The sequence below is a fragment of the Chamaea fasciata genome, unplaced genomic scaffold, assembly GCF_029207755.1.
Source record: "Chamaea fasciata isolate MVZ Bird 193981 ecotype frontalis unplaced genomic scaffold, bChaFas1.0.hap1 SCAF_1, whole genome shotgun sequence".
NCBI classification, from domain to species: domain Eukaryota; kingdom Metazoa; phylum Chordata; class Aves; order Passeriformes; family Sylviidae; genus Chamaea; species Chamaea fasciata.
The window spans coordinates 68,413,262-68,440,526 of NW_027094086.1; the positions used below are offsets into that span (position 1 = coordinate 68,413,262).

The window sequence follows — 27,265 nt, forward strand, 5'->3', positions numbered from 1 at the left end:
GGAGCTCCAAGTGGATTCTCAATTTGAGGAACAGCTGTTAATACACAGTTTAAAATTTAGAAATGTAATAGCTGTTCCTGTTCGGAGATGTTGCTGCTGCATCCACATAGATTTGCAGTAACTAAAGCTGTGCTCTAGATCTGCAACCAGAAGGGCTGGATCAGTTTTATCTGAAGAATTTGGGTGTATTGCTTTGAGAGGGAAAGGACAATTTCTGCGTCCTCTTAGCATCTCATGGAAAATTTAAAGGCTTTTCAAAAGTCCTGAAGATTTCTTTTGTCTTTTTTTTTTTTTTTTTTTTTTTCTTCCTGACACAGTTGTAGAATACCAAATCACAATATGGGAATGTCGTCTGACTTGCATCACACTAATCCAAGTGCTCTAGAATTCTGCTTTAATTTCAGCTTGTTCTTTAATCTGAATTCCTAATACATTGTGATTTTTATCCAAGCAGCTAACAGCATAAAGCAAAACACAGTATCAGTTTAACATAGTAACAACTTTAGCAATGTGTTACTGTGCTGTCAAACGCCATATGTCATGATGGGTAGTCTCTATGTGCATACATGGAATATTCATACAAGATACATGGATACATTAAACAAATGAAACATGTGACATTAAGCATTTGGTTCCAGTTAAGACCAATGGAAACTGAAGTTTCCAAGCTCCAAGCAGGAGATTCTCACATCATCAAGTCACAGACGTCCGTTTCAGAGGGAAAATGGAGATTTTTTTCCAGAACTTTCAAAGTTTGGTTCCACAGGTGTGTTCAGAAAGTGAGACTTCAGAAAAGCTCTGACCCTTGATTCTCTTTATCCTCTTTGTATCCTCTCTGATCCACAATATTGGCTTTGATTCAGAGCATTTTAATGGGTATAGTTTTTAATTTCTTTGTCAGTAGGCTGATAAACTGTTATAACTGTGGAGAAAATCTTTCTCAATATACAACACTCCAAGTGGGTCATAAACTTTATGTTGAAATAAAATAAATTTTGACCTTTTTTCTCCTGATGATTACTCCTGATTTGTCTGTATTACGCTGAACTTCTGCTCTCGTTATTACTGCTAAGACTTGTCTAAAACCGAAGAAAGACTGACTACTTCCAGTCAAGCTTATACTATAGAATTTATAGGAAATTAGGTCTGCATAAATATGTTACCCTTTTCCAAAGCATTAGGTTAACAAAATGTTGATTATATGCCTTTATTTGTTCTTTATCCTTTGAAAGTAATGGGGAAAGACATCAGACTTATGAGCATTTTGAAATAAAATGTTAGGCCTGTAGACCACAGACTGGCAAGATAATAAACACACTTTTAAAATTTCTTCTGCAGTACTTACAAAGTGAGGAGAAATCACACAGCTGACCACACTGCAGCTACTTAATGCTGCTATAAATAGATCATAATAAGCATGTGGTGTATGTGATTGTCTGTGCTGATAAATGAAAGGGTGTGAATTTTTCAGCATCAGTGGAAAGATGGGAAAAAGAAAAAACCTTCCTGATTGCAGCTGCAAATGGTAGCAATTTTTGCTTCCTGCATTAATGAATGTAATTCATGTAACACATATTACATCATTCAACAGCAAAATTCTCACATTCAGTTCACAGACAAAAAGTATTTTAATTAAGAATATCAATGAGTAATGACAATCCACTTTCAGAAAAAAGCAAAGACACTTCTTTGGCCATGTAGAAGGAGCTGTGATGCAAATATATTTTATCAGTGTAATAAATTAACTTTCCTAAAACTCTTTAGCAAAAGAACATCCTTAAAGATATGTTCTAGTTTGTCTGTTTTCTGTTTCTTATCTTCCTTTACATGCAGTACTTGACTGCACACCTGCATTTTAGTCTCTAGTGATTGAATCACTTCATCTTCTATAAACATCACAAGTTCAAAGAGCTTTCAGCATCTGAACTCCAACACAACATACAAACGAAAAATAATTCATTGTCTAGAGACCATAACAAATTTTAATGTGCATTTACAGAGTAAACAGGGGGCTGAAGGGGGTCAAACCAGTCAAAGTGAAGATATCCATTACAAAATGCACATATTACTGAATTACAAACTAAAAAGTGGTGTTTTGTCAAAAAATGAAATAAAGATGTTTCTTGGTGGCACGACATATAGGTAATATTAAAAACTGGCTTGCAGGAGGACCAAAGTATGTCTACTCTGAAGTTATATCACACAGACTGTAAGCAATTTACAGAATTTAAGTTAGTTTTGCATATACAGAAGTTGCAAAATTAGAGAAAACACACTGAAATATAGAACGCACACACACAAAAAAAAGGATGTATATATATAAACCTCCACATAGTCATCAGGGGTTGGCCTAAGTAGGTACTTGCCACCATTGAACAAGAAACAATCAGAAAGACAGGAAAAAAAACTCAAAGGGAGAAAAGAATTATATATAAAAAAGCAAAAAGAAAAAAAATCTCAAAACAAAAATATCCTCATATGTCTTTCAGAAACAACATCCCCTAGTCTGCTGAGCTGCTTTGTAGAATGTATTTTCTCCTCCCTGTTCCTCATGCAAAAAAAAAAAAAAAAAAAAAGGCTTTTTGATGAAGTTTGTCTGTATTCTATTTTTCTATTTATGTTAAATCACTATGGTTTGTTTCATTATTTGGCCTCTTTTTGCTTCCAGGCTGGAATGGTTCTTTCAGCATAGGAAACCAATTGTCATCCATGGTTAATTCTGTAATACTGAGGACTCACAGGCCAACCCCTGAGAAGTCAAGGATGAGGCTTCTCCTTGCCAAAAGAAAAGGAAAACTAGGTCTTGCTGTTACAAAATGTTTGATTACATCACACCAGTTCTCTTCAAATAAAATATCAGTGATACGCCAAAGAAAATAGGATATATCAAGAAAACGTGGTATCCTCTTCTTTTTTATAATATTTTATTTTATTTTTTTTATTTAGTAATTTTGTTTGTACTTCCTGAAGAAGGTGCTCCTTGTGTAGAGATTTAGAGTACATTGGGTGCAGAGTGGTGGTTGGAGGTTAGGGTCAACTTTGCTGTCCGCTCCGTGGATTTTACAGGCGATTTGCTCTTTGCTTTAAGAAGAGAAAGTGATATTGGAAAAAGTCAGCACTTTTAGATTAAAGCAAAGCACCCTTCACAAAGCCACAAACAAGAAGCAGGACAGAAAGTCCATGGCTTGTAGCTATCCTCGCACCTGCGGAAGAAGTTATAAGATATTCGCTCATCTTGCAGATTTCCAATGCTCCTTATAAGGCTGTTTTAAACACATACATTTATTTATTTAATTAGCTCGCCAGGTTGGCTCTGGTGCCCATGAATGTCTTGGCATGCACTGCAAATAACAACACATACAAAGTATTTCAGTCCCAGGGAGGTTTTTTTTTGGTTTGATTTGCTTTTTTTTTTTTTCTTTTATGTCTTTTCATACAATATTATCTATGAGGCCATAAACCAAGAGGAACAAAGCCAAACACCTTCCACCTCAGAGTGTTATTTACAAAATCATTTCTAGCATCACATCATTGATTGCTCACAAAAAAGTCATCTAGTGGATAAAGAGTGTTTCCTTTTAAACCAGAGGAGATACAGGCAAATGCCTCTGCTATTTACAAGGGGGAAACAGACTGCCAAAAGGTTTGGAGTATTTATTTTTGAGAAATTATATTATCCCAGACTTTTTTTCTTTTTAAAAAGCTATGAAAAAATAATAATCCATATATTTCTAAACCCATGACTTTATATTTAGTATGCTAGCATAATAAAACCATTTGGGGCTTTAAATTGAAATGTTCATGCACCATGGGCACGAGTATTTAGTTGTCTTACATGCCAAGTCTCAGTGCTTGAAAACCCCCCATTATCATCTAGAATTTCATTCAGAATTTGAAACTAATTACTTGAGGTCAAATCCATAAATGTAATTTGGTAACACTGTAAGTAGAAGTTCAGATTATAAGAGGTCGATGCATGATTAATAGATTTTATATCTGTCATATATTTGAAAACCATAAACATTATGGATGGTTAGGGCCATCAGTCCTATAACAGGGTAACAATAGTGTTACAAGCAATCCATGATAATGATGGATTTGTAATAAATTGTTGTTATTTTGTTTTTAATCTATTAATCACGTATAAGAAATTTTTGCAAAGAACTTATATTAAATTAAATTATGGATTTCAATGCAGCCCCCAAAAGCACATTTATCCTATTATAAGGAGTATACACAATGAAAGCAAAAAGAAATCCAGGAAAGTGCTCATTTTTTTAAAGTTTTCAGACGTAACACCATTCTCTGTATCTGCTAGCTATAAGTGAAGCAAGAAGTATTTCTGTTCCTGTCTTTAGAATTTTTTTTTTCCTTCTTGAAATGGGAATTAAACTAAATCACAGACTTTAGATAAACACTGCTTGCTTTGATAAATACATGATGTGAGATGTTACATATATAGTGGTTGCCATAAAACACTCTTAGTCCTCTGTCACATTCACAAGACCTTCTAAGCAATAGTGTTATTTCAATTATACATGTGTGAACTGAATTGCTAAATACATATGAACTTTTAAATGAAAACTTATTTCAAAGCCATTACTAACTTATTTCAAAGCGATTACTAACATTTTTCCAAGAGAAGTCCAAGGGAACTTTGAGCTTAGTTTCAACAGAAAAAAGACATGAGTGGGAAGCCCACTGCTCTCTGGCCCATTTGATAACATTACTTGTACTACAGTGCCGTAGTTTGCTGTGCTTCTCAGGACACTCATTCTGTACTACAAACAAGCAAATGCACAACAAAATTTGCTGCAACTTTTTCCTATATGTTGCTCTCACACAGATAGTATTTATGATCTTTAACTCAAGAGCTCAATTTCTGGTTTTGGTTTTACTGCAGCATGACTTTGTTCTCTCTGCAAAATCTGTCATTTGACAGATTTTTATGAAGGCTTTTCTTTCCCTTTTGAAGTTATCAAAACTTAGTTAGAATCTCTGTTAGTGTTAGATCATTTCCTGATGTTATTAAATTATTTTTACTTTTTTTTTTCTGAACCAAGGAAATATGTCTCAATCCAACTCCAAAGATTCCTTTGGAGACACATTTCATCTGCACAAAATACATATAATGGGACTTCAAAGAATCTCATGAATGTATTTTAAAAGAGGTTTTATAACAAGTAATGATGTTACAATTTGCAAAATTTAAAGCTGTAATATGCAAAAGAGAAAAAGTATGATATGAAATAAGTTTAACTTAAAATATGTCACAATGGGGAAAGCAGCACCGTATTTGCAGACCAAATATTCTCTGATTTTTATTTTCATTTTGCTTTTTTCAACGATTCAATCTGTAGATACCCAAATTAGGGGATAATATATAATGAAATATAATATAATATAATAATAATAATAATAATAATATATAATAACATAAATAATAATAATAATAATAATAATAATAATAATAATAATAATAATAATAATAATATAATGATATTTTTATTTATAATGTTCAGTTTCTGCACAAACCATGACTTCCCTCCAATTCATTTCACATGTTCTACATCCATGTTCTTCTCTAAACAGCAAGTTTGTATAGCTTGCAGGGGATTTAGATTAGAGAACGTGCAGTAAGTGCAAGCTAAAGAATTCTGAACATATTGGAAAAAAAATAGGGGAAATGACAACTAAAACAATTTCAGTTTATACATGAAGAAAGTGGCTATTAAGATTGTTGGAAAAAAACCTGTAATAGACGGTGTCCTCTACAAGGTCTTGGGAACTAGTTATTAGATCTTAATCTGATTTAATAGTTTCCAAAATGCTGTTTAATCCAAACAGAGAAATTTTTGGTCATTTATATCAGCCCACATAAAACTGACTTGAAATAGACAGTGACACGTATGGATATTAAGTGTGCTCTCATATTTTCAGTGATGCTTTATGAAATAAAATTGAAGTTTAAGTATACTAAAGCTTCATTTTTCTTTTCCAGAGCAAAAGAATTGTATTTTTTCTTTCATGAACCTAAGTATTTGTTTCGATTTTGCAAGAGTGAAAGCTGCAAAGGTAGAACAAGAACATAGCAAAACTGAAAGCAGCTGTTTCGTAATTTTTGCTCATATTTTGTTCATGTTGACAAAAACAAGAGACAAAAAGTATTCATAAATTTCTATTTTGACTTATAATCTGGAAGTCATAGGGCACTTACATTAGAGACTCAATTCCACTGTATTCAAGTTCAGACATACATGCAGATGTGGTTTTAGTCTACCATTCTGACTAGGACTTGAATAGTATCACCTGAACTGTGAATGTATTAATGTAAGTTAACAGCTGTCTATCTGGCTGTGGATTTGCTAAACTGAGTACTCATTATCCCGCCATTTCAAGCATTATTTTCTAATTAACGTAATGAGAGCTAAAAAAAATTTTATTGCAGATCAACAACACTGGGTAAAGCTGGACTGCAATTATGTAATCCTCAAAGACAGTCACTCAGAGGAAGAACTGTCATGTAATGTGTGTGTGTATTATTTCTACATTATTAGTTAAATTACATGTGATGTGTGGGTCAGACATTCTCACCACTCTCACAGTTTCACCTGTCAGCCATGGGGATCCAGTTAAATTCTTCTTGTGATATGCAAATTCCCATTAGTTGTCTTTTATTTCCAGCTCCTAACATATATCCAAAAGGGCAAGTGTCTCTGAAATACTTAGCTTTCTCCAGTAAACAAATGCTATGCTGCCAAAGGCATGTGATGATAAGTTTTTGAGCAACAGCATGAAAGATTAGTTCATGCCATTAAAGTATTTGAAACTGCGTTTTATTGGAATTTATGATTTACTTAAATGTTAGGAACAGAAAGAAAAAAAAACAGTGATAAATAGTTCTGACCCTGGAACCCTAGATGGTTTAAAATAAAGTCACAAATGCTTACATTTCAACGCTTATAGTGTATGAACCCCACAGCTAAACAACAATTTTGTTTTGTTAATGAAATTAATTTTAGAGGATCTAAATATAAAATAAAGCCACCAGAAGTTATAAATTCCTAGTGAAATGTAACTGGTCAAAAACGTAGTTCATCATTCCATGCATGCAATCAGGCATGATGCCTTGCCTTCACTAAGATATTGATCAGACAAAATTTGTGTCTGATACATGGGATTTGGAGATGCCATGGGATGGTTGAATAATTTTGCCCATTTATTTTTCACAACTGGATGAAACACTGAATTGTGAACAAAGCAGCTGCCTCAGGAACTAAAATATTACCATCTTCTATTACACAGTAAATCATCCGGGGTCTCAAACAGTTTGCATCTGCCAGAATTGAAGTTTAGCAAGTTTGGCATTCCTTGTGCTTACTAAGGTTTAAGATTTCTCTGGGGTGTAATAGCATCCAGCATTCTGAGCCTCAATACCTGTCAGAGCCTCTGAAAATTGTCTCCTTACAGTTGTGTGTATGATGCATGGTGTGTGCTCATACAGAAAAAAACCCCAGAAGGAATTTGAAAATTCAACAACATTTCTTTAGTACTTTACTAAACATGTAAATTCAGTTAGGGTATTCTTGAGTTTTCTTTAAGTAGTAACCCACTGATCACAGGAAAGAGTAATGCCTTAGTAGAGTCCTAGCTTTGTGCTGACCAGTACAGGAGAAATACAGCCAGTCACACAAAAGTTCATCCCAAATTCTCTGTATGTATTACATGAGGCCAAATATCAATACATATATTTCAGAGACGTATATTTGGACTGTGCTGGGTATGAGTTAATTTTATTGTTCTACTGATTTCTGAAATCACAGAGGTGTTGAAACCTTGGAGATTTAATTTTTCAGGAATTTGTGCTGAGATTTTCCATCTTTTAGTGCCTGGTTTTGTAACATTTAGCTTTGGTTTATACTGTTAGATTTGAAATACTCTTCTTGTCAACCCCAGATGAAACCACACAAAACCATAATTTTGCATTATTTCCATGTAAAGTAAGTAAAAGTTCATGTGATACCTGACTTAATTTTACTGGGAACATAAATGAACCGTCAAATTACTTGGAGGATATTTGCAGTTTTATTTCCATAAAGATAGGTAAAACCAAGTACGGCTGATTTTTTTAAAAAAAATTATTTGAATATGTCTCACACAGGTTTTCAATAAATAGATTCTTTCCCTCTGGCCTATCAATTGCTATCATTCTTATTCCTCTGAATTGCATAAATCACAATAGTATGTATCTCTTCTATAGCTATGGGATAAATATACCCACACTCAGGAAGAAATTTTCTTATCCACAAATGAAAAATCTCCCTTTCTCTCTCTGGGGGAATGACTTCTCAACTCTTTCTTAGGGCTCAGTCATCTGTGTTTGATTCTGGGGAACTGAATGACTGAATGAAGATGAGCAGTGAGTATCATTCATATTCAATGAAGACCCTTCTGCTTAGGACTTTACTCCATTTTCCTCCACTGGCTGTACAATAATCAGCTTGAAATTGTGTGATTTGTTCATTACATACTGCAGAGGGCAAATGAATTCGTCCCACACAGCAGAAGAAATTTAGAACAGGTTATGTACTGAATTTCCCTGAAGTCTACTTAGACTTTGCATTCAGCATGTAGCTCTGTTCATCTGATGTCTACTCCTTTTCTGATGCTCAGAGGAGGAGATGAGAAAGAGAGATGGGATTCTAGAATGAGGCTTAATCCTTAACTTTTACTAGATAAGGCACCCAGAGGCATTCAGTCCTGTAATGGGGCACAAAAAAGTTACAAGTTTCCAACCCTAAACAGAGGAGAGAGTTCTTCCAGAAATCTGAGCCACAATAACTTCTTGGAGCCCTTTGTGGGCTAAGGCAGGTCACAGCCTTCACCTTGCTGTCAGCTACACCTCAGGTCATGTTCTAATGCAAATTTGAGATGGAAATACTTGGAAAAGAAAAAACTAGTGGAGACTTCAAATATTGGTAGCGTGTAGGAATAATGATGCTTGGCTTCAGGGAGTAGTCCAGAACACGCCATAGTAAAACTATAGAAGAACAACGAATAGCAGTATGAAAAGAGAAAGAAAGAGGAGTGGGACTTTGAATGAATTCTGCATTTTCACCATGCCAAGATGAACTTAAGTAGAGTTAAGGTTATACTGATGTGAAATAACCTGGAATTTTACATCCAGATCACTTTCTACATCATTCCTGACATTAACTCCTACCTAGAGAAACATTTAACTCTTAGCATTTTTGTCTTTCTACCAGAACATATCTGAAAGTCATAATTCCCTGTTTAATTCTTAAAAAAGTGCACTTGTTCATATCTCATTCTTTAATCTCATGCATAGAAGAAGGCTTCCTAATTGGGCCATCATGCACTATGAAGAAGCGAAGAGAATTTCTAATGTCTTTCTCAAAGACGGAAATGAGAACACCAAAATGATTCAACCCTGTCATCCTTTTGCCTTGAACAGACAGGAGGGAGGTATGAGATCCTTAAACATATAATTAAAATGGGCAGTTTATCAGCATTTATAGATGTTTGTACCTTTCTGATGAAAACAGCCAAAAGTGACTGCTGAGTTTGAACACAGTATTTCAGAAAGATTAACTGGATAGCATACTTGACGTAGCCAATTTCCCCACGTTCCCTGACCTTCTCAGGAGAATGACATTCTGCCTACAGTCACAAATGTCCAAACATCAGCCATTTATAGCAGACATTCTATTTCTCTTGCTTGCTTTAGCTGGTGTTTGGACTTTCAAAGTTTTAAGATCTTTTCACATGTGTAAGTAATGCATTGACTTCAGCTTTTTCTATTTCAGTGAGAGAGTACTTTTTAGGAAAATGGTTGCTAAAAGAGGTGTTCGCATATAATCTGTGAAATATCAGTGTTAGCTATTTAAATAATCTTGTGTGAGAAACAGTCCAGGAAACAATGTCTATTGCAGTAGTTCAGAGCTGAGGGAGAGGGGTGCCAGCATAACCAAATGATAACTGGTAATTGTTAGTGTTTCAGAACAACCGGCAGTAGGTTTTTTGACTGCAGTTATCAGCACTGGGCACTTTTCCTTCTCATTCTTCTCTTTCATCCTATCTCTCATAAGCATGGATTAAAAATATCTTAGAGCATTTTTAAAGTGTGACAGAAAAAATATAAACTGGTACATTTGTATTTATTTTTATGAAATGGCTGATTCTAAAGCAAATGCAGTTTTTTTCTGACTGTTCTGTGGTAACTCTTCTTCATCCTATACTTTCATATCATTATGCCCTATACTGAATGAAGGTGGAATTCAGGCTGTTAACAAAAATTCTTGAATTAACTCTTTTTTCAGTAGCCAGCTTGTGTTGCTCTAACTAAATATGACTCCAACAGAAACTGCTCAGCATTTTTGTAATGTGTACATAAATGTGTGTATACTTGATATACGCCACATTTAATTAAACAGTAAATGGAGCCATTTTTGAAAGACACCATAAAGTTACGACAGGACTCTTATTTGAAGGAAAAGAGAATTGCATTTGTCTTTTTGGCCCTTTGTTTTTGTATCTTGTTAATCCTTTTATCTATTGGAAAGAAAATTTAAGTGAGTGATACTACACTACCATCTTCAACAGCACTGTCATGAAAAACATATACAAAGAGGGTATTAAAACAGAATAAAAATTATCATTTTTTGTAACTATTTCAGCATGTGACATGCAGTCCCCCTTTTCACATTTTTCACACCTGTCACTTAGGCTTGTGTTTGACATACATTCAATCCGGTCTCCTTTTGTTTATATCATTTATATGAGCTATTTTCATGGAATTCAGCTAGGTTTCCACTGGATGAATGTGGGGTTTTTTCTGTCTGATTCCTAGATGGTGTTTTGAGGCAGGGACCATTCCTCTGATCCTTAGTTTGCCTGGTGAATAATGCTGTTGTTATAAAGATTAGAACAATGTCTCTGACTAACAGAAGGTGCCTCTGTCTAAGAGCTATGACTCACAAGTTTTTAATGGGTTTAGCTGGAGCAGTTTAAGATGATAGTGGCTCCATCTCTCTGCCTCCCCCTCTTATGGAAATTAAATCCCCAATAGAAAAAGTGATACAGGCAAACCCCATGTAATCTCTTCACCTATCTCAATTTAAGAGCTCTGCTTTAGTTTATCAGCTGTCAAAGATGCCATTATGACAATATAGAGGCTTGACACTGTGAGCTAGGAAAGCTGTGCAGTGGACACCTATTTCCTCCTGCCATCCAGATTTGGGGCAATAATTTCTGATTGGAGTAATAAGACAAATACTTTGTGTGGAAATATTTTAAACTCCTAGAGCTAAATCAGCATTCCCAATCCAAAACCTTCACCCTTGTTATTTCTGTTTCGCAAATAAAAAAAAATAAAGGATGCAATTTTTTTTAATCACCCCTACAACTATAGTACACTCGTTTGAAAATGGTGGATTGTGAGAATGAAGCTCAAAGTATTTGTGCCAAAAACATCTGAGATGTGAGATCAATCATAACCGTGAAATATCATTAATCAATATTCAAAGACTCTTCAGGTAAAAGAGGGTCACTGAAGAGTAGATATTGAATGTGTGGTAATAATTCAGAAAAGTACAAAATAGATAACTGACATGTTGTTTTCTCAGTGTTTCAGACAGGCACAAACCTATATTGTCTTAATGTCTAACACTATAATTTTAGTAAAGGGCCTTGCATGCTCTGAATGTGTAGCTCTCTGTGAGACCTACTGCTAGTTCTTGGCTATATGATACATTTACTGTTGCTCCTTGACAAAATATCTTGTCTTTTCAACTCTCATTCAATGGCACAGAATGAACTGGAGATGGATACACCATCTTCTGTAGTCTTGTTGAAGTCATTTTTATAATCCTTATAGGCCTGTGGCCGTGATTTGGTGGCCAAAATCCTCAAGGCAGTGTCACAGGAAACAACAGCAGCTGAGGTAAAAACAGCAGTGGAAACAGGAATGGCAGCAGAAGTAGCATCCAGATTTTTGCTCTGTATTTTTGTTGGTTGATGAACACACAAATTTGAAGCACTGTAAACGGGGCTGTGCAACTAACTTTCACATTTTTATTCACAGAAAATTAGGTGGCTTTTTTCCAAGATAGTAGCATTTGTGAGTAGGTGGGAGGAACAAACTTCAGTGAGATGGATCTGACTACAACACCCACACACAGGCAGGATAACAATTTGCACTGCCAAAAAGTACAGTGGCAACTCCCTTATGATAGGGTAAAATGGAGTTTGGAGTAGAGTCTTCTCTTCTCAAGGTAGGCAGCAAGATCATTAGTTGCTCTTCAAGTACCATCCAGCTTTATCATCAACAAAGAAGAACTAATTGATTATTACTGTAGTGCAAATATAATAACAGTCCCTGGAATATCTTTGAAACTTTAAAATTATTTATTCAAATATAAAATCCCACTCTAGGGAATAAGAAGATAATGAAATTGTTGAGCTTTCTGCTGATCTGGGCTAAGGTTTCAAAAGGAAACACCAGAAAAAAGTTGATCAAAGGTGAAGAAAAAGCACACAGAAAAAAATGAAGGAACAAAACCCACCATCAAGAATGCCCTCTCCCCCTGAATCTCTGAGCTGAAAAGTGAAAAGAGCAATTTTCAGGTGTTTTCCTTCCCTTCATTCATTTCCCAGAAACCTTCACTGTCCTAAACTTTTTCCAGTGGTACAAGCAGGGCACACCCTCAATTCTTCTTAGAATTCACACTCACAATATGAGTAGACGAAAATTCATCTTCATCCTCATCCTTTAGCCAATTTTTTTGCTATTTTAGATGAATGACATCCTCTAGACTTCAGCAGAGTTGTATCCATTCCAGCCAGCAGATAATTGCATCCATTCTTTTTCATTTTATGTGATGCAAAGGATTTTCATAATGAAGTAGGGCACCATAGATGGGAAACCTCCTGCTTCTCATCTGAAAAAAGCGAAAATATCCTCTGCTTTGCTGTGTATCTGTCAAGTAACAAATGGGTTGTGTTCTGAAGCAAGGAAATCCCATTAGTTATTTCAAGAGCAGGCCCTGTCACATATGCTGCAATCTCTGATGACCCAGTGCAATCTGTCTGATTGTGAAGCAATGAAAAGCAATTTGAGTGAGCTGACAAACAAATCACACACAGCTTCCCCCCCCCTTTTTTTTTTCTTCCTTTATTTTCTTCTCTTTGTTTACTGAATGTGTGTCCACCTGCAATCTTTCCAGTGGTTTTTACCAAAGAAAGTTGTATCAGGCATGTAGAACAGAACTATTGTGATTCTGTTACTCTGGGAGCTCTTGAATGGTCTCCTACCAGATTTTTGTATGTGAATTTTGTTTTAAATGTGAGGTTAGTCTGAAAGTTTTATTTTTAAGCAGCTGAAAGAAAGGAAGACATATGATGAAGTGCATATGTAGCAATGACAGTGAAACACACTGGTAATGTTACTAAAAGAATAGGAAAGATCTCAGTACATGTGCATTATATGAACTACAATGTAGATGGGTAAAGGGTAAAATTATTTTCCTAAACTTTGTGCATTTAGTTTCAACTGTGTCTGTTCTCACTGTTTCATGACTGGCTTCATAAGAGAAAAAATAACTAATGCAGCATCCAAATACCATCATTTTTCCAGAAATATGAGTTACAATGATGCTGCCATATATTTAACCACAAATCCCATTATTGTCTCAAGAAATTTCAGAAGACCATTATTTTCTCTTCTGATTTATTATGAGTGTTTAACCATGGGCATAAATAAGGTTAAAAATAATACCTCTGATTTCAGAAGGAGTATGTTACCCAAGTACTCAGTCTGGTATGGACATGAGGGATTACGCAACTGCTAAAAATTACAGAACAAGATAAAGGAACAAGTAGTGGCCGGTGATTGCTTTCTCTTCTTAATTCTCAAACCTGTGTTTTTATATGAGGGATAGAAATTAATAGAAATTGACAGTGGTATAATATCAGTGACTGGCAATGGCAATGAGGGATGGCTACAAAAAGTAGATAATGTTGTGCTTGTTACAGGTGTTAGAACTGCAGATTTACCAAGAAGAGTTTGTTTCTGGGTCTAGGCGAACTAAGCACTAGGAACAGGATTTTAAGTACTTGTATGCACTTTGTTCTATCAATAAATACACACAGATAAGAAATTAATATGTAGGGTTTTTTAAAAGAAGCATAAGGCATTATTGAGTTGATTTTGCATTGGAAATCCTGGCCTTAAAAAAACTGTAAAGATGTTGCTTTGTCAATTAATTTATTCAGAGCATATTAGCACTTCTCAGAAGATGTTTACAGTTTCAAGGTCAAGAGCTAACTAGTTCTTAGGGCTACATCAAGTACCATGGTTTGAATTGATTATTTTGAGAAGTTAAAAGAAGTAGAGCATCATCTTTTCATGAAGAGGGAATCAAAGTGTGTATTTCAAGTAAAAACAGAGGTTGCAAATTGTATACAGGTGTAAATTGGAATAGTGTTTTTGCAATCAATATTTCTGAGAACAGCTGAGTAAGGTTCAGAACAAGAAGAACAAAACCGTCTCGGACCTTTGCTTTCACGAAGTCCAAAGGAAACAGAGACTTGACTTTTTGCTCTCCCACAATCACAGTAATGATTGTTGCCTCCCAACTTTATGGATAATCAGTTTCTAAAACAATAACTATGAAAGCCAAAGATTATTTTAGGAAAGAAAACAGTAATGGTGACTGTCACCTTGGTGGAGGCTAGAGCAGACATTTTTTTCCTTTGCTTTGAGAGGAGATGGAACGTAAATTAAAAAGAATAAAAATCCCGACATGGAAACTGGTTTATATCCTGAAAGATTCCAAACTGGACATAAAATTTGTGCTTGAAATGGGATGATGATAAGTTTCCTAGATTCTCTACATAAAAATGGAGACGGGAAGTAACGTCTTCATTTTATCAGTATGAAAAGACTGAAGAAAAAAAAATACTCTTCTTTTTTTTTTTTTTTTTTTTTTTTTTTTGCATTCATGCCTGATAAGCTTCTCAGTGATTTATGATGCCAAGAATCCAGGTTATTCTGCCTAGGAAAGTACCACCTTCTCTTCCGAGTTACTTTTCAAGTCACATGTTGGAACTCTGCCATCATCACAGGAAGTTTTGGCATGTAGATAGCTTAATGGATGAATTTGTTACTTCATGAAAGAACAAAAAGTTGCTAGAAATGTGCAGAGTCTGTATATAAGCAGGCAGAAAATTGACCTAATCGTCACTTCTTCATTTTTAATTCTCTGAGACTGATCTTCTTCAGTCTGAAAAGCAACTAATAGCTTTGAGTGCTTTAACAGAGCATTGGCAGAACAAGAAGAGCTTGGGGGAAATACTCATCCTCAGCACAACAAATTCTTCAGCTGGTTTTGTTGCTAAAAATGTTGAGCGATTTGAATGCAGGCAGCAGAGTTAGTTTAGATTTGTATCCATGAAATAATGGCATTTGCTGCAGCTTGGAGATTATTTAGCTTCCTTTCACCTGATTTCATTTTAGCTCTTGGATCCTATTTAATTCCTTAGAATTGCAAAGCTTTGTCACAACCCTGTACCTTTACCTTTGGATGAAGATAGGTTGCTATATATTATTCAGGAAAAAAAATGTCTGTCACTCCACCTGCATAGGACATTTTTTGGATGTATGTAGATTACTCTGTCAAATTACTCAGATTCCTATTAAGCTGTGATGGGTTACTTCATTTGCTGCAGCCCATAATTATGAAACGAAAGGGTCAAGCTGTGTTGGCTTTAACTTCTGCTTTCCTGACTTTTTTGACTTTGAGATAGTAATTTTGTACTTCTTGGTATATTATATGAAGACTCTCTGTGGGAGATGTTCTCATTAGCTATTTCTTCCTGTATTGAATCTCCATTATGCTTACAGTAATAAATACACTTTTTTTTCTTTTTTACATTCACATAATGTTTTTCAGAGGACTGCAAAATACTGAATGGGCCTTGCAGCACTTTAATTTGTCAGCTGTGACTATATAGCTCCCTGACAGTTATCACCGATATTTTTACTTTGGAAACAAACTAAGAGAATAGCAGAAATATTTGTTGGAAAGTGCTGATGTTTTAAAATGGTAGTGACTGTAAAATGCTTTCATAGAGCTACATAGTAAATATCTATTGTTAAGAAATAAACAAAATTCTGCAGTGTACTTCAGGATAGAAGGCGTCAGGTAGAGTGTTATCTACTTTTTAAAAATTAATTTGGGGGACAAAATATTCATATAATCAGAATCCATTTGTTCATATATTAGTAGCTGGGTTCTTCAGCAGTAGCTGAATACAGAATTCCCAATAATTCATTCCACAGTGTCATGTTTCCCACTGTTGTAAATGTATTTCACAATAATCTGTGAGCAGTAAAATTCATTGTTTGCAAATAACTACATACCAGCTCTCTATACTGGAGAAGGTTTGATACAATTACCTATGGTTAATAGTACTTTTCTCTTCAAGCAGTAGTGCTGAAGTCAATGTTTTACTCAACATGAACAAACATCACAACCTGTACATCTTTCAAGTACAAATATGTACTTAATTATGATACATTTGTATTCAAACATGTTTCTAAGTTCTAGGCTAGATGGAGACATTGCTTACATATAAGGTGATCACACAGCAGTCCTGTGCATGCATAAATAGTTAGCATGATGTTAGAGAGGGGAAGACTTTCTCATTTGATTAAGTAAGGAGGTTGTGTTGATTCTGCATCATAAAAAGATAATCTATTAACATCTATAACACCTCATTTCCGCTTTCTTTGAGGTTTCACAACTGACATATCACCTCCTCAGCTGAAGTTGCTTCTCTAAGTTAGATAAAACTAAAACTTCCCCCTTCCTTATGCTCCTGTGGGTATTTTTATTACTGTAGAACAACCGTAAAATCCAATGAAAATCCAAATCTCACTCACTGGAGCTGGAGGAGCCAGGCCAAGATATTCTCAAGTAAAGGAAAGCAAACCTTGGTTCTCAACAGTTGAACTGATGTTTAAAATCTGATGTCAAAAATATCACCAATCATTTGTGGAGCAAGTGACCATTAAATTGAAATTAAGCATACAAATGATTCCTGGTACACTTTTATTTCTTCAGTACATAAGCTACACCTCTGATGAATGCAACATTTGTCTGTGCTTTGTCATAAAAAATAACTAATAAACTAAATTATATTTTATCTGCTTAACTTTAAAATTATTTTTTATTAGGATTGTCTGTACTTGATCTGCATTAATCTTTGCTCAAGTAAAAAAATTAAAGATTGGGGGTTTTTTTTGGTTTTTTTGGGGTTTTTTTTGTTTTGTTTCGGTTTTGTTTTGTTTTTGTTGTGTTTTATTTAGTTTCGGTTTTGTTTTGGTTTTTGTTTGTTTGGGTTTTTTGTTTGCTTGGGGTTGTTTTTGTTTTTGTTTTTTAACAGGGACCTTTCCATGTAATAACCTACAAGATCCCATATAAGAAATGTCCATTATTCAGTCAAGACATTGCTTGGACTAAGAACATAAACAATATTATAGAATAAATTATATATCCAAAATGATTTAGTGGATTAGCTGTTTTGTGCACACTTTGGCCGCAATGCAGTATAGTCTGTTGCTACATATTTCATAAACCTCTGACTATTTTAATTAATTTCATGTAGGATGGAATAGAAAGCAGAGTTTTCCCTTTATGGAAAAGTCTGCCGTTTTGAAATGTATGAGTCCAATGGAAAATAAGAAGTATATATGTTTATCTGAAAGGAAATTCATGGTAGAATGGTGGCTTTAAATCAAGTGAAATATTTATTTTCTTTTAACAGCTTAGATATTTTTTGGAAGAGCTTAAAAATGAAAGTGGCCCCATTTCAGGGAATGAAAACTGAATGAAACTTACATAAATTTCAAAAAGTGTATACAGAGGTAAAACAGTGCTAGTATATGCAACACCTTTTTTAACAGCCAAAAGAATTTTCATATGAATAATCATATTGTTCCAATCGGTAAGGAAATGCATTTTCCTTATAAAAAGTATTTCTAACTTGTCTTGTCTGTAACTTTGAAGTGATTTCACAAGAGGTATGCTACGAAATTTGTTGTATTCAGTTTTTAATTTAACAACACACTAACAGAGAAATGATGCATCAGTTAATTAGCTTCCATTACATATTTTAAGGTAGGTTGTGATTTTGTGCCTTGCATTGGCCCTCAGTATAAATAGGAGTAACTCAGGAACCATTAAACTTGCAGTTTGTTTTCCAGAGGACACTTAAGCATTTACAAATCTCAGGGTTTTATCTTGTCCATTTCTCTATTGCCATCATATAGAACTGCATTTCCTGTATATTCATGTACCTTTGCATAAATATGAATTTTACAGTATCCATGTAGAAAATGAAGACTGATATTGATTATAAGACATGCATGCAGTGCTGAACAAAATCCCCCCAATAAAATGTGCAGTATGTTAATTTCTACATGACAGACAATGGAGGCACTGCCATTTTAACCCTTGATTCAAAGCCAATGATCAAGCACCTGAAGATGACAAACACACATTCTGTGACACACCAATGGTCTTTATAAAGCCTACACAACAGAGAAATTATCTGGTCTAAGGTCTGCTTAGATTTAGAAGTCAAGTTCCTTATGAAAATAGGATTGACAGTGAAAGTAAATTAATTTTAACAAATGTTGAAGATATGTTAGATGACTGGTGTAAAATAACCTAGGAAGAAACACATCTGGATGAGTGTTTTATTTAATTTATCATGCACAGACATCTTAAAATGAGATGAGTCATTTGCTTACATGCCCCTGTCTGTCCACACACACTACAGGGAAAACTAAGTTTTGATTTGAGAGCTAGCTTTAGGTGGGTAAAACTGGTAGAGATAAAATCCATGTAAAGAAGTTTAAGGTTTTTTTGCTTCTTCTGCTCAGAAATTTATTCTTCAGATTTTAGGAAGTAAAAAGATAGCAGGAAGAATAGAACCAGAGAGAAGGAGGAACAAATGAGCACCACACTCTTCCTAGTCACAATTCCTGGTTACCTTATGGTTTAGCCTCATTTTACATGCTGGTAAGCAATCAAATGAAAGCTCAAAATGCTTTACCATACCTGATTGTGGACTTTGTTTGGGGATTTTGGCTGCTGCTTCAGGGCTGGAGGTGGCACGTCCGCGCTGATTGGCAGAATTGTGGATGCTACTTGGGACAGCTGCTGAGATGTTTTTACGAGGTTTCATGTCTTGCAACCACATGGGGGATGCCTCAAAGGCTTGCATTCGCCGAGAGTGGCTGTTAGCATTGACTTTGAGAAATGCCTGCGCCTTGTATTCCTGAAGGTCTCCATAGTTGGCATCGGTCACCCTGCACTCATACAAGCCTTCATCCTTTTTTCTCACTTTTGAAATCTGAAGCTTGTGGGAGATGTCATTCCCTTGTACTTTCACTGTCTGCAAATTTTCAGGGGTGGGGGGGAAAAGTAGAGAAAAAAACATTGTCATGAATTTTTCTTTCTTAGGAAAATCTCTGTGAGCATAGCACCGATTTACTCAATGCTGTGATTGTGTTCACTGCAGGGAAGTTACATCAAGGATGAGTATGGGTAATTGTATCTGTGAGGATGCCTGACATCTTCTTTCCAAATCTGCTTAGATGGTTTGCTCTGGAATCTAATTAGCCTCAGAAAAAAACCAAAAACTGAACTACCATGTTCATTCCAATTAATTACTTAAGATCATGAACTTTCTTATGTAAACCTAGTATCCGTGCACTTTATTGGTTAAACCTTTCCAGTTAGTTGGCTTTATTGAATAATTCAGTTTCTGAACTAGTGCATTAACTATTTTGTTGGAGATGTTTGCCAAAATTTAAACTATGTTAATAACTAATTAATAGATTAGCTTGTACTCTTCACTGCATTAAAACTGTATTTTGCATTCAGTTTGTTTCCTTCAAGTGCGTCTAAACTTTTGGTATTTTTTTCTGTTAATGATAAAAAGTGATATTGTGTCAGGTTGTTTCTTTTGTCTTGTTTATCTATGTACTTATTAAAAGCACATATTCAGAATTATTTTAAGAGCTGTCAGCTAAAATAAGACTCATGATTTATTTTTAATTATATCTAGTATCTGAGTCCAGCATAATATATTTTTATTTCAGATAATTAAAACACACATGAGTAAATTATACATCCAGAAATGTGTGATAGATATTAAGATGCATTGGGAAAAGTTAACACAGATTCCTTTCCGTAGGTTCATCACTTTATAGAATTTATATTTCATTAATTTTCTATTACTCTCTATCTGAATTAATATCTGTTGCCCCACAGGAAGCCAGTGAAAAGGTAGCCAGTGGGATACAAATCTTCAGCTTTGAAGAACTTCTGAACCTGTTTTACTTCCATCATCACATAAACAGGGATGCAAATATTGCTTTGTGTCCTATCAATGACAGCCAATAAGGAGACATCAAGATGATGAATACATGGTAGATCACAAAAGCAGAGAACTGTTAGATTGAAGCTAGACATGTGTTATGGGGATTGTATAATATATTGCCTCTGGTAGCTTGGCCTACTGTAGTAAGCAGTGTTGGCAAGCCACCTATTCTGCCTTCTTGATAAATTGAAGAGCAATAGTCGTGAAAATGTCATTGCTTTAAGGTACTGGACGGACTTTATAGCCTGTTGTGTTGTACCCAGCTCTGAATTTATACTTGGCAAACTGAGTTGAAAGTATGGATTACATACTTACAGGCATAATGTATGCAATATTAATTGCACAGAAAGTGCTGGATAGTTATTTAAATCATATTCAATAATAATATATCTCTACTGAACAATTCATTTTCAGCAAAAGGATTAAAGAAGATTCATATGAATGGAAAGAGGACTGGTAGGTCATATCGTGCCTTCATTTGTTCCTATGCAAGAGCCACAAAGTTAACAGTTCTGCATAGTCCTGGTGAGAAACATAATTGTTTTTGACTTTTGCATTTGAAATTTAGAAATTGTTGCAGGCAACACATATGCATGTTTTCAGTTTGTTTTATCATTTAGAACAGACAGAAATGGTGTATTTCAGCATGCATCTAGCATTTTTAAAAATATTTATTAAATGTACTTTAGTTTTCTCTTTATGATGATAATTTACATTAGTACTAATGGAGCTGTGTATGCCTTCAAAAAAAAAGGCAACATTTGTAAAAAGTAGATAAAAAGTAGATTTAGACATCTACATAGTGTTGGCTATTTTTACTAAAAATACAAAATAAATGTTTTATGCAAGCTTATAGGAGCACTGTAAATACTGTCTCATGAATTATTATTATACATAATGAAAGAGATTTGTAACTTCGAAGATGAGACAAGCTTTACAGTCTATATTGTGTCTCAGTTCTTATGGCTTACTTCAGGGATTTCAAATTAACTAGTATTGATAAAGAATGAATTATCTCCTAGCCCTATGTCTAGTGCAATAGTATCCAAGAACCACATGGGAGCCTAATTTGTAAGGCAGTCTACAAATGCAACTGAAGTTATGGTCCATGACACAAATCATTTCTAGATGATGGTGAGAAGTATCACAGAAAATGCAAGTATGGCTAGAATATGTATTGTACTGAACACAACATACCTAAGTTCTCATTTATAAATGCCCTTCAGCTATACTTAGGTGGACTTGGACATGATGGAATTATTTGGTTTGTTATTTGTATGCATCAAAAAACAGCAGAGTAAAGGATTTTTCAGACATTATTCCCATTTATTTGTTGCTGTCTAAAGCTTTGCTGGTACTTAGAGCTTTGTCTGCAGCTAAAAAGCACTTCCAAAATGATTGTGCCAGAGAAAGGGAAAACCCCTCTGGGCTCAAAGGGAATATTCATGCTGCAGAATCTGCTACTTATCTGTGTCTTTCCACTGCAGTGAGCACCACCACACCATCATCCCACCACCATACATTTCTTGGAGTGCTGAGGGAAGAGGATCTGACCTATTCTGAGGTCAGAAGCAGCCTTCTGGCTGTGCCTGACTCAGGACATGAGCCGGCTGTGGAAGGCATCCTCTCCCTGCAGGGAACCGCTGGAGGGGGAATGGAGCAACGCTGTTTTGTAATTCTGAGATAAGATTCTGGTTTAATCTCTAAGCAGCAGACTGGTAACTCTGGTGTCAGAATCTCACTTTCGTAAAACAGAGTTTCAGTGGCAAAGAGTTGAGATTGTTCCCAGTCGGGAGGTTTTGTCCAAAGCCTTTCAGAGTTTTCTTTCTGCCAGCGGGTATGGACCTGACAAAACACCCATTTAAGCAGATGCACACCCCGCTAAAGAAAGTGCAGCTTCATGGACAAATTTCAGCTTTAAAAACAACTTTGGAGAGATAAGGCAGACTCAGGAGTTGCCCAGGGTAAATGAAAACAAGAAATCCAATCATGGGTGCAGGCTGGATCCTTCACAGGGTACAAAGAGGGTCTGCCAATGGACTTGGCCTCGGCCAGCCAGGTCCATGCCTCCGTGTCCCGGGCTGTGGGGGGCTGCAGGGGAAATGTTGCCCTGACACCCTCTGCCAGGGCCGTCAAGGAAGTAGTCACAGAATTACAGAATCAACTATGTTGGAGAAGACCTCTAAGGTCATCGAGCCCAACCGCTGAGCTACGGGATACGGGCAGTGTGGGGTGGGGATGGGGAGGAGACGCGGGGCAGGAACAGACTCGGCGCCCGGAGGCGGGGTGGGCCCTGACTGGTGAAGGGACCCCGGCCGGCGGGGACTGCCCGCGCCCTCGTCGACACTTACGCTGATCTTCGTGCCGTCGCTGTCCAGGTCCCGCTCGGGCAGGAGCTCCACCTGCAGGGAAAGGAGCACCACCGTGGGTCTCCGGCCCCCGCCCGGCTGCGCGGCCCACTCCGCGCCGCTCCCGCCCCGCCGCGCAGCCCGGGGAGCGGCGCGCCGCGCCTGCCACCTGCGGGCCGCGCCGGGGACAGCCGGGAGACACACGGGGATAGCTGGGGACAGCCAGGGAACACGCGGGGACAGCCGGCATGGGCGGCCGAGGGGCGCGGACACGCGGACCCTCCGCCCTCCTTCCTCGCAGGGGCGTCTTTTGCCGAGCCCGGTGAGGAGATAGGAGCGGCCATGGGGAGGAGCGTCCCTTGATGGCAGTGTGAGTGGACATGGCTCTTCCTGTCCCGCTCAACAGGACGAAGTGACACTGCTGACTGATTTGGGGGTTTTACTTCTTTAGGGGTATTGGTTCCCCCTGCCTCCCCCGCCCTCTCCTGCATGTGCCCTCCTGTGGCAGCTGCATACGGAGTTAGGGCTGCCAGCTCGACTGCGCTAGCTGGAAATTGGAAGGCACGTGTAGGATCTTGCCACATGGGAGATATAAAATTCCCACAAGGAGCAATCTTTGAACAACTGCTTTCCAAGAGAAGATGAGAGAGAGAGAGAGAGAGAGAGAGAGAGAGAGAGAGAGAGAGAGAGAGAGAGAGAAGGTGTGTGGGGAAATAGACTTTGGAAAACCTGTGGTTTTGTGAACAGCACCAAAGCCACCAACTCCTGAGGTGTACATTTTTCTCTGCAGGTTCCTGCTCTGTTGTTTTCAATAGCCAAAATTAAGTCCCTAGAGAGATACAGAACCTCTCTCTGCTCCTTCCCTCTGCTCTTCCCTTCTCTCCTTCCCGTCTTTCCTCGCCATTCCTTCTGTAGCATTCTCCGCATGGTTTTATGACCCGATGGCAGAAGATCAGTACCTGAGTGCCTGTCACCTCAGCTCCAGCCTCTTGGTCCTCAGCTGCCCGCAGAAACCACCACTGGATTTCAAGGTACACCGAAGTAGAGCCACTTTGGAAAGCACAAGACATCTCCACGTTCTGTCCTTCAGTGGCCGTGACATTTCGGGGAAACTCTGTGAATTTTGCTGTAAAACAAATGCATAACATGTTGCTTGCTACCTACTAATCGATTATGCTCTGCTTCTTGTGTTGTCTTTTTTACTGTTCCCTCCTTCCCCATCCTCCCCTCCCCCGCCTTTTAAATGCTCTGTTTTCTTTTCTTATTCCCACTCTTTTCGTTCCCCCCCCCCCCCCGCCCGAGTTTCCCACACATTATCTCCTCTGTTTTTTCTCACTCCCAGGTAAGTTTTTCCTCCCTTACTCCCCTATGCACAAATCCACCCTCTTTACACTCTCAATTCTTCTCATGGGAAATGCCACAGATCCCACTGCTTGCTCCCATGAGCTGGTGAAGTTTCACATAATTAGGTCCGAATACCCTTGGGCAGAATGCAGTATTTCTCCAGATTCACTGAGGGGATCACAAGACCGCTTTAGGAGAGGGGAAAAAAATCAGATTTATTGCATTTTGTAGGGCTGAGCTGTAGATTTTAAATTGTTAAACGTTCCACAGCCAGCTGAAGCAGCTGTTGGCACAGGCACCTCTGGGTGCTCTTCTGAGTCAGTGTTGCAATCACTCGTCAAATGTCCTTTTCAAAAGCTTTACCTGACTTAGTCAGATTCTGAGAACCTCTGTTTGCATAATCAGACCAAAAATCAATTCACCTTCTGTTTCTCAGTCCCAGCAGACACTTTCTAAAACTAACCTTCGTATTTGTATCTCAGTCCTTCAGCAAACAGAATCTGTCCATTTCAGTTTACCACTGCTGCATTTAAAAGCTAATGCTGATAGATGTTGTCCAAGACATCAGTAATTCTTTAAGTCTCAGTCTTTACTTCCTTCTCATCCTCCCTATCACTCAGTTTAAAATTGTGCAACATAATGAATCATGATAGTCAAGTGAGGGGGACTTCAGACAAACAATCTAATAAATAAATACAGTGGTTCAAGAAGAGGAAAATTTGGAAAGACTCTGCAATATCTCTGTCTGTTATGAATTGCTACAGATTGACTAGAGCATATTATGTTCTGAGGGAAATGTGATGCGAAAGAAATATCGTTCATTGTCTCCTCCCCTCTCCCCCTCTCTATATACAGTCTTCCTAGCCAACCTGGAATTGGTGGGATAATTTGGTAACCAGTGTTACTTCTCTTTCCCCTTACATTCGTGCCTGGCAACAAATACTTTCAAAGCTGCTAGATTTATATTCCACGGTGCCCCTTTTTACGACCCCCCCCACCCCCACCAGCCAGCCACTGCCAGTAACCGAGTTAAACTGCCGAAAGGACCGTGCATTTTGTGTGGTCGGGGCTAGTAAGTTTATTTGGGGGTTTTTTGGGGTGGTTTTTTTGGGTGTTTTTTTTTTTTTTTTTTTTTTCCCGGTTTGCTCCTTCTCTCCCCTTCTGGTCAGTGCGAGTGAGCGGCGTGGAGACACGGAGGGTAATAGTGGCGGCATCCCCCCGGTGGCACCGGCAAGCGCAAAGCCGCGGGGAGCTGCGGGCAGGGGGCGGCGGGAGGGGGCGACGGGAGCAGGACCGGGGTGGAGCAGCGGGATCTGTCCATGGTGCTGACGGCGGCGCCGCAGCCTTGGGGTCCCGGACAACCGGCTCCTGCAGCGCCGGGGCTGCTTGAAATGCAAGGCGCGCCTTTCGGCGGAGAGGGAGGGAGGGAGGGAGACGAATGGGGTGGGGGAGGTATTCAAAGAAGTAGATTTTGTCTTCTCTCCTTTTTTTTTTTTTTTTTTCTTTTTTCTTTGGTGGGGGAGAGTGGTAGAAATGCACAGTCAGGGAATAGGAATGAAGGTCTGACTCTGAAGATTGCAGGATAATAAGAGAGGAAAGGGAACGCAGCACGGAAGGAGACTGCAATATTTTAAGAGAAGCAGTAGGCTTAGCCAGCCGGTACTTGGTCTGAATGCAATAATTATGCATGCACGGGTAGGTGTTTATTGTATGCAAATATGCCTGTATAACAACATACACAACCCAAACACATGCATGTCCATTCCCCAGCACCCTTTCACTCTTCTGCAAGGTGCCTGTTATTTCCGTCTTTGCATTTAACTAAAGGAAGCCTTTTATATTTCTACTTTGGGGAAACTTCTCACTTCTTTTCCTATTTACAGACAATTTTGCCTGTACAAACTAAATGTAAACCTGATGCTTGGTGTCCTCATCTCTTACAAATTTTCATTGTTTTCCTTCTTTTCCCCTTTCTTCCTTTCCTTACTCCCCTCCCCACCCCACTTCTGTTCTCAGTCTGTTTTAGCATGGCAAACCAGGCACACACATATTTGACAATAAGTGATCTTACCTTGGGTAGAAAGTCCTTGTTGGATATACATAACTGAAAAGAAAATGAATCCAATATAAGCTAGAAAGATCCCCATCATTCCAAGATAAAGAAGTCACATCAGGAAAAAAAAAAAAAGAAAAAAAAAAGCCAAAGGTGTCCTCAAAAAAGAAAAAACTGATATATAGGTGTATGTATGTATTTCAAATATCTGAGCAGAAAGAAATTTGCAATGTTACAAAAAGGCTCTGTATTGTAGCCCTAGCTGCGACACTGGCAGCATAGCATTCTGCTGCTCAGTGGAGCCTTTTTCTTTGAGAAGAGCGAGTATTGCAATACAGTGTGGTTCAGATGAGCTGTCTCAGGCACTGTGTTGCTTGAAGTCCAGATACAGACTAAAAAAAACCACAAACCGTTGAAAAGTGGGTATCAGCTGCCTTCTGTGCCTTTTTTCAGCTACCTGGCAGCTTCGTCCAACGTCAGCTCTTGCTGCTCAGGATGGCGTGATGACTGCCCTCCCTACACACTGATCCAGCTTGGGAAGAGACGAGTAGGGGAAAGAAAAGGAGGGGGGGCAGGGGGGGGAAGAGAAGTCTACTGTGCTTGTATTGCTACAACTTTTCTTTCTAATGGCTGCGATAATGCCTTTAACCCTTCCCTCCCTCTCCCTATACTCTAGACTTCTACCTGTTCTAACTTCTACTGCCTCTGACGCTGCTGTAGATCTGTAGGTTTCTTGGTGGGTTTTTCTTTTGTTTCTTTGGGGTTTTTGGTTGTTGGTTGTGGGGGTTTTTTTGGTTGTTTTTTTTTTTATTATTATTTTGTTTTGGTTTGGTTTTTTTAGGTGGGGTTTTTGCTTTGGTTTTTTTTTTTTTTTGTGTGTGTGTGTGTGTTTTTTGTGGGTTTTTGGTTTTTTGGGGTTTTTTTTTTTTTTTTTTTTGGATAGTGTACAGCTTATGACAGAGGGAGCGTCTTTCTTTTTTGATGTAGTCTTCAGTCCTTCATCCCAAAACACTCAGTGGATAAGAGGGCAATGCAGTGGTTTGATTTT

General features: G+C 37.6%; 1 protein-coding gene across 5 annotated transcripts; it reads right to left on the reverse strand.

The window, feature by feature from the left end:
- Window positions 1–393: 393 nt before the first annotated feature.
- VSTM2A (V-set and transmembrane domain containing 2A) lies at window positions 394–26,748 on the reverse strand. 5 transcript variants are annotated; one of them, XM_066185543.1, is made up of 6 exons: window positions 26,628–26,748; window positions 26,236–26,268; window positions 23,780–23,946; window positions 22,824–22,874; window positions 19,146–19,482; window positions 394–3,081 (listed from the first exon to the last, which is right to left on the reverse strand). In XM_066185543.1, the coding sequence occupies exons 2-6, from the start codon at window positions 26,264–26,266 to the stop codon at window positions 2,993–2,995; spliced, it is 675 nt and encodes a 224-aa protein (XP_066041640.1). In that variant the 5' UTR covers window positions 26,267–26,268; window positions 26,628–26,748; the 3' UTR covers window positions 394–2,992. The 5 variants fall into 5 exon arrangements, 4 of the variants coding, with proteins under 4 accessions (XP_066041640.1, XP_066041616.1, XP_066041647.1 ...); XR_010721414.1 differs by adding an exon at window positions 3,204–3,341 and having other exon boundaries at window positions 2,998–3,081; window positions 26,236–26,748; XM_066185519.1 differs by having other exon boundaries at window positions 26,236–26,748.
- Window positions 26,749–27,265: the final 517 nt, after the last annotated feature.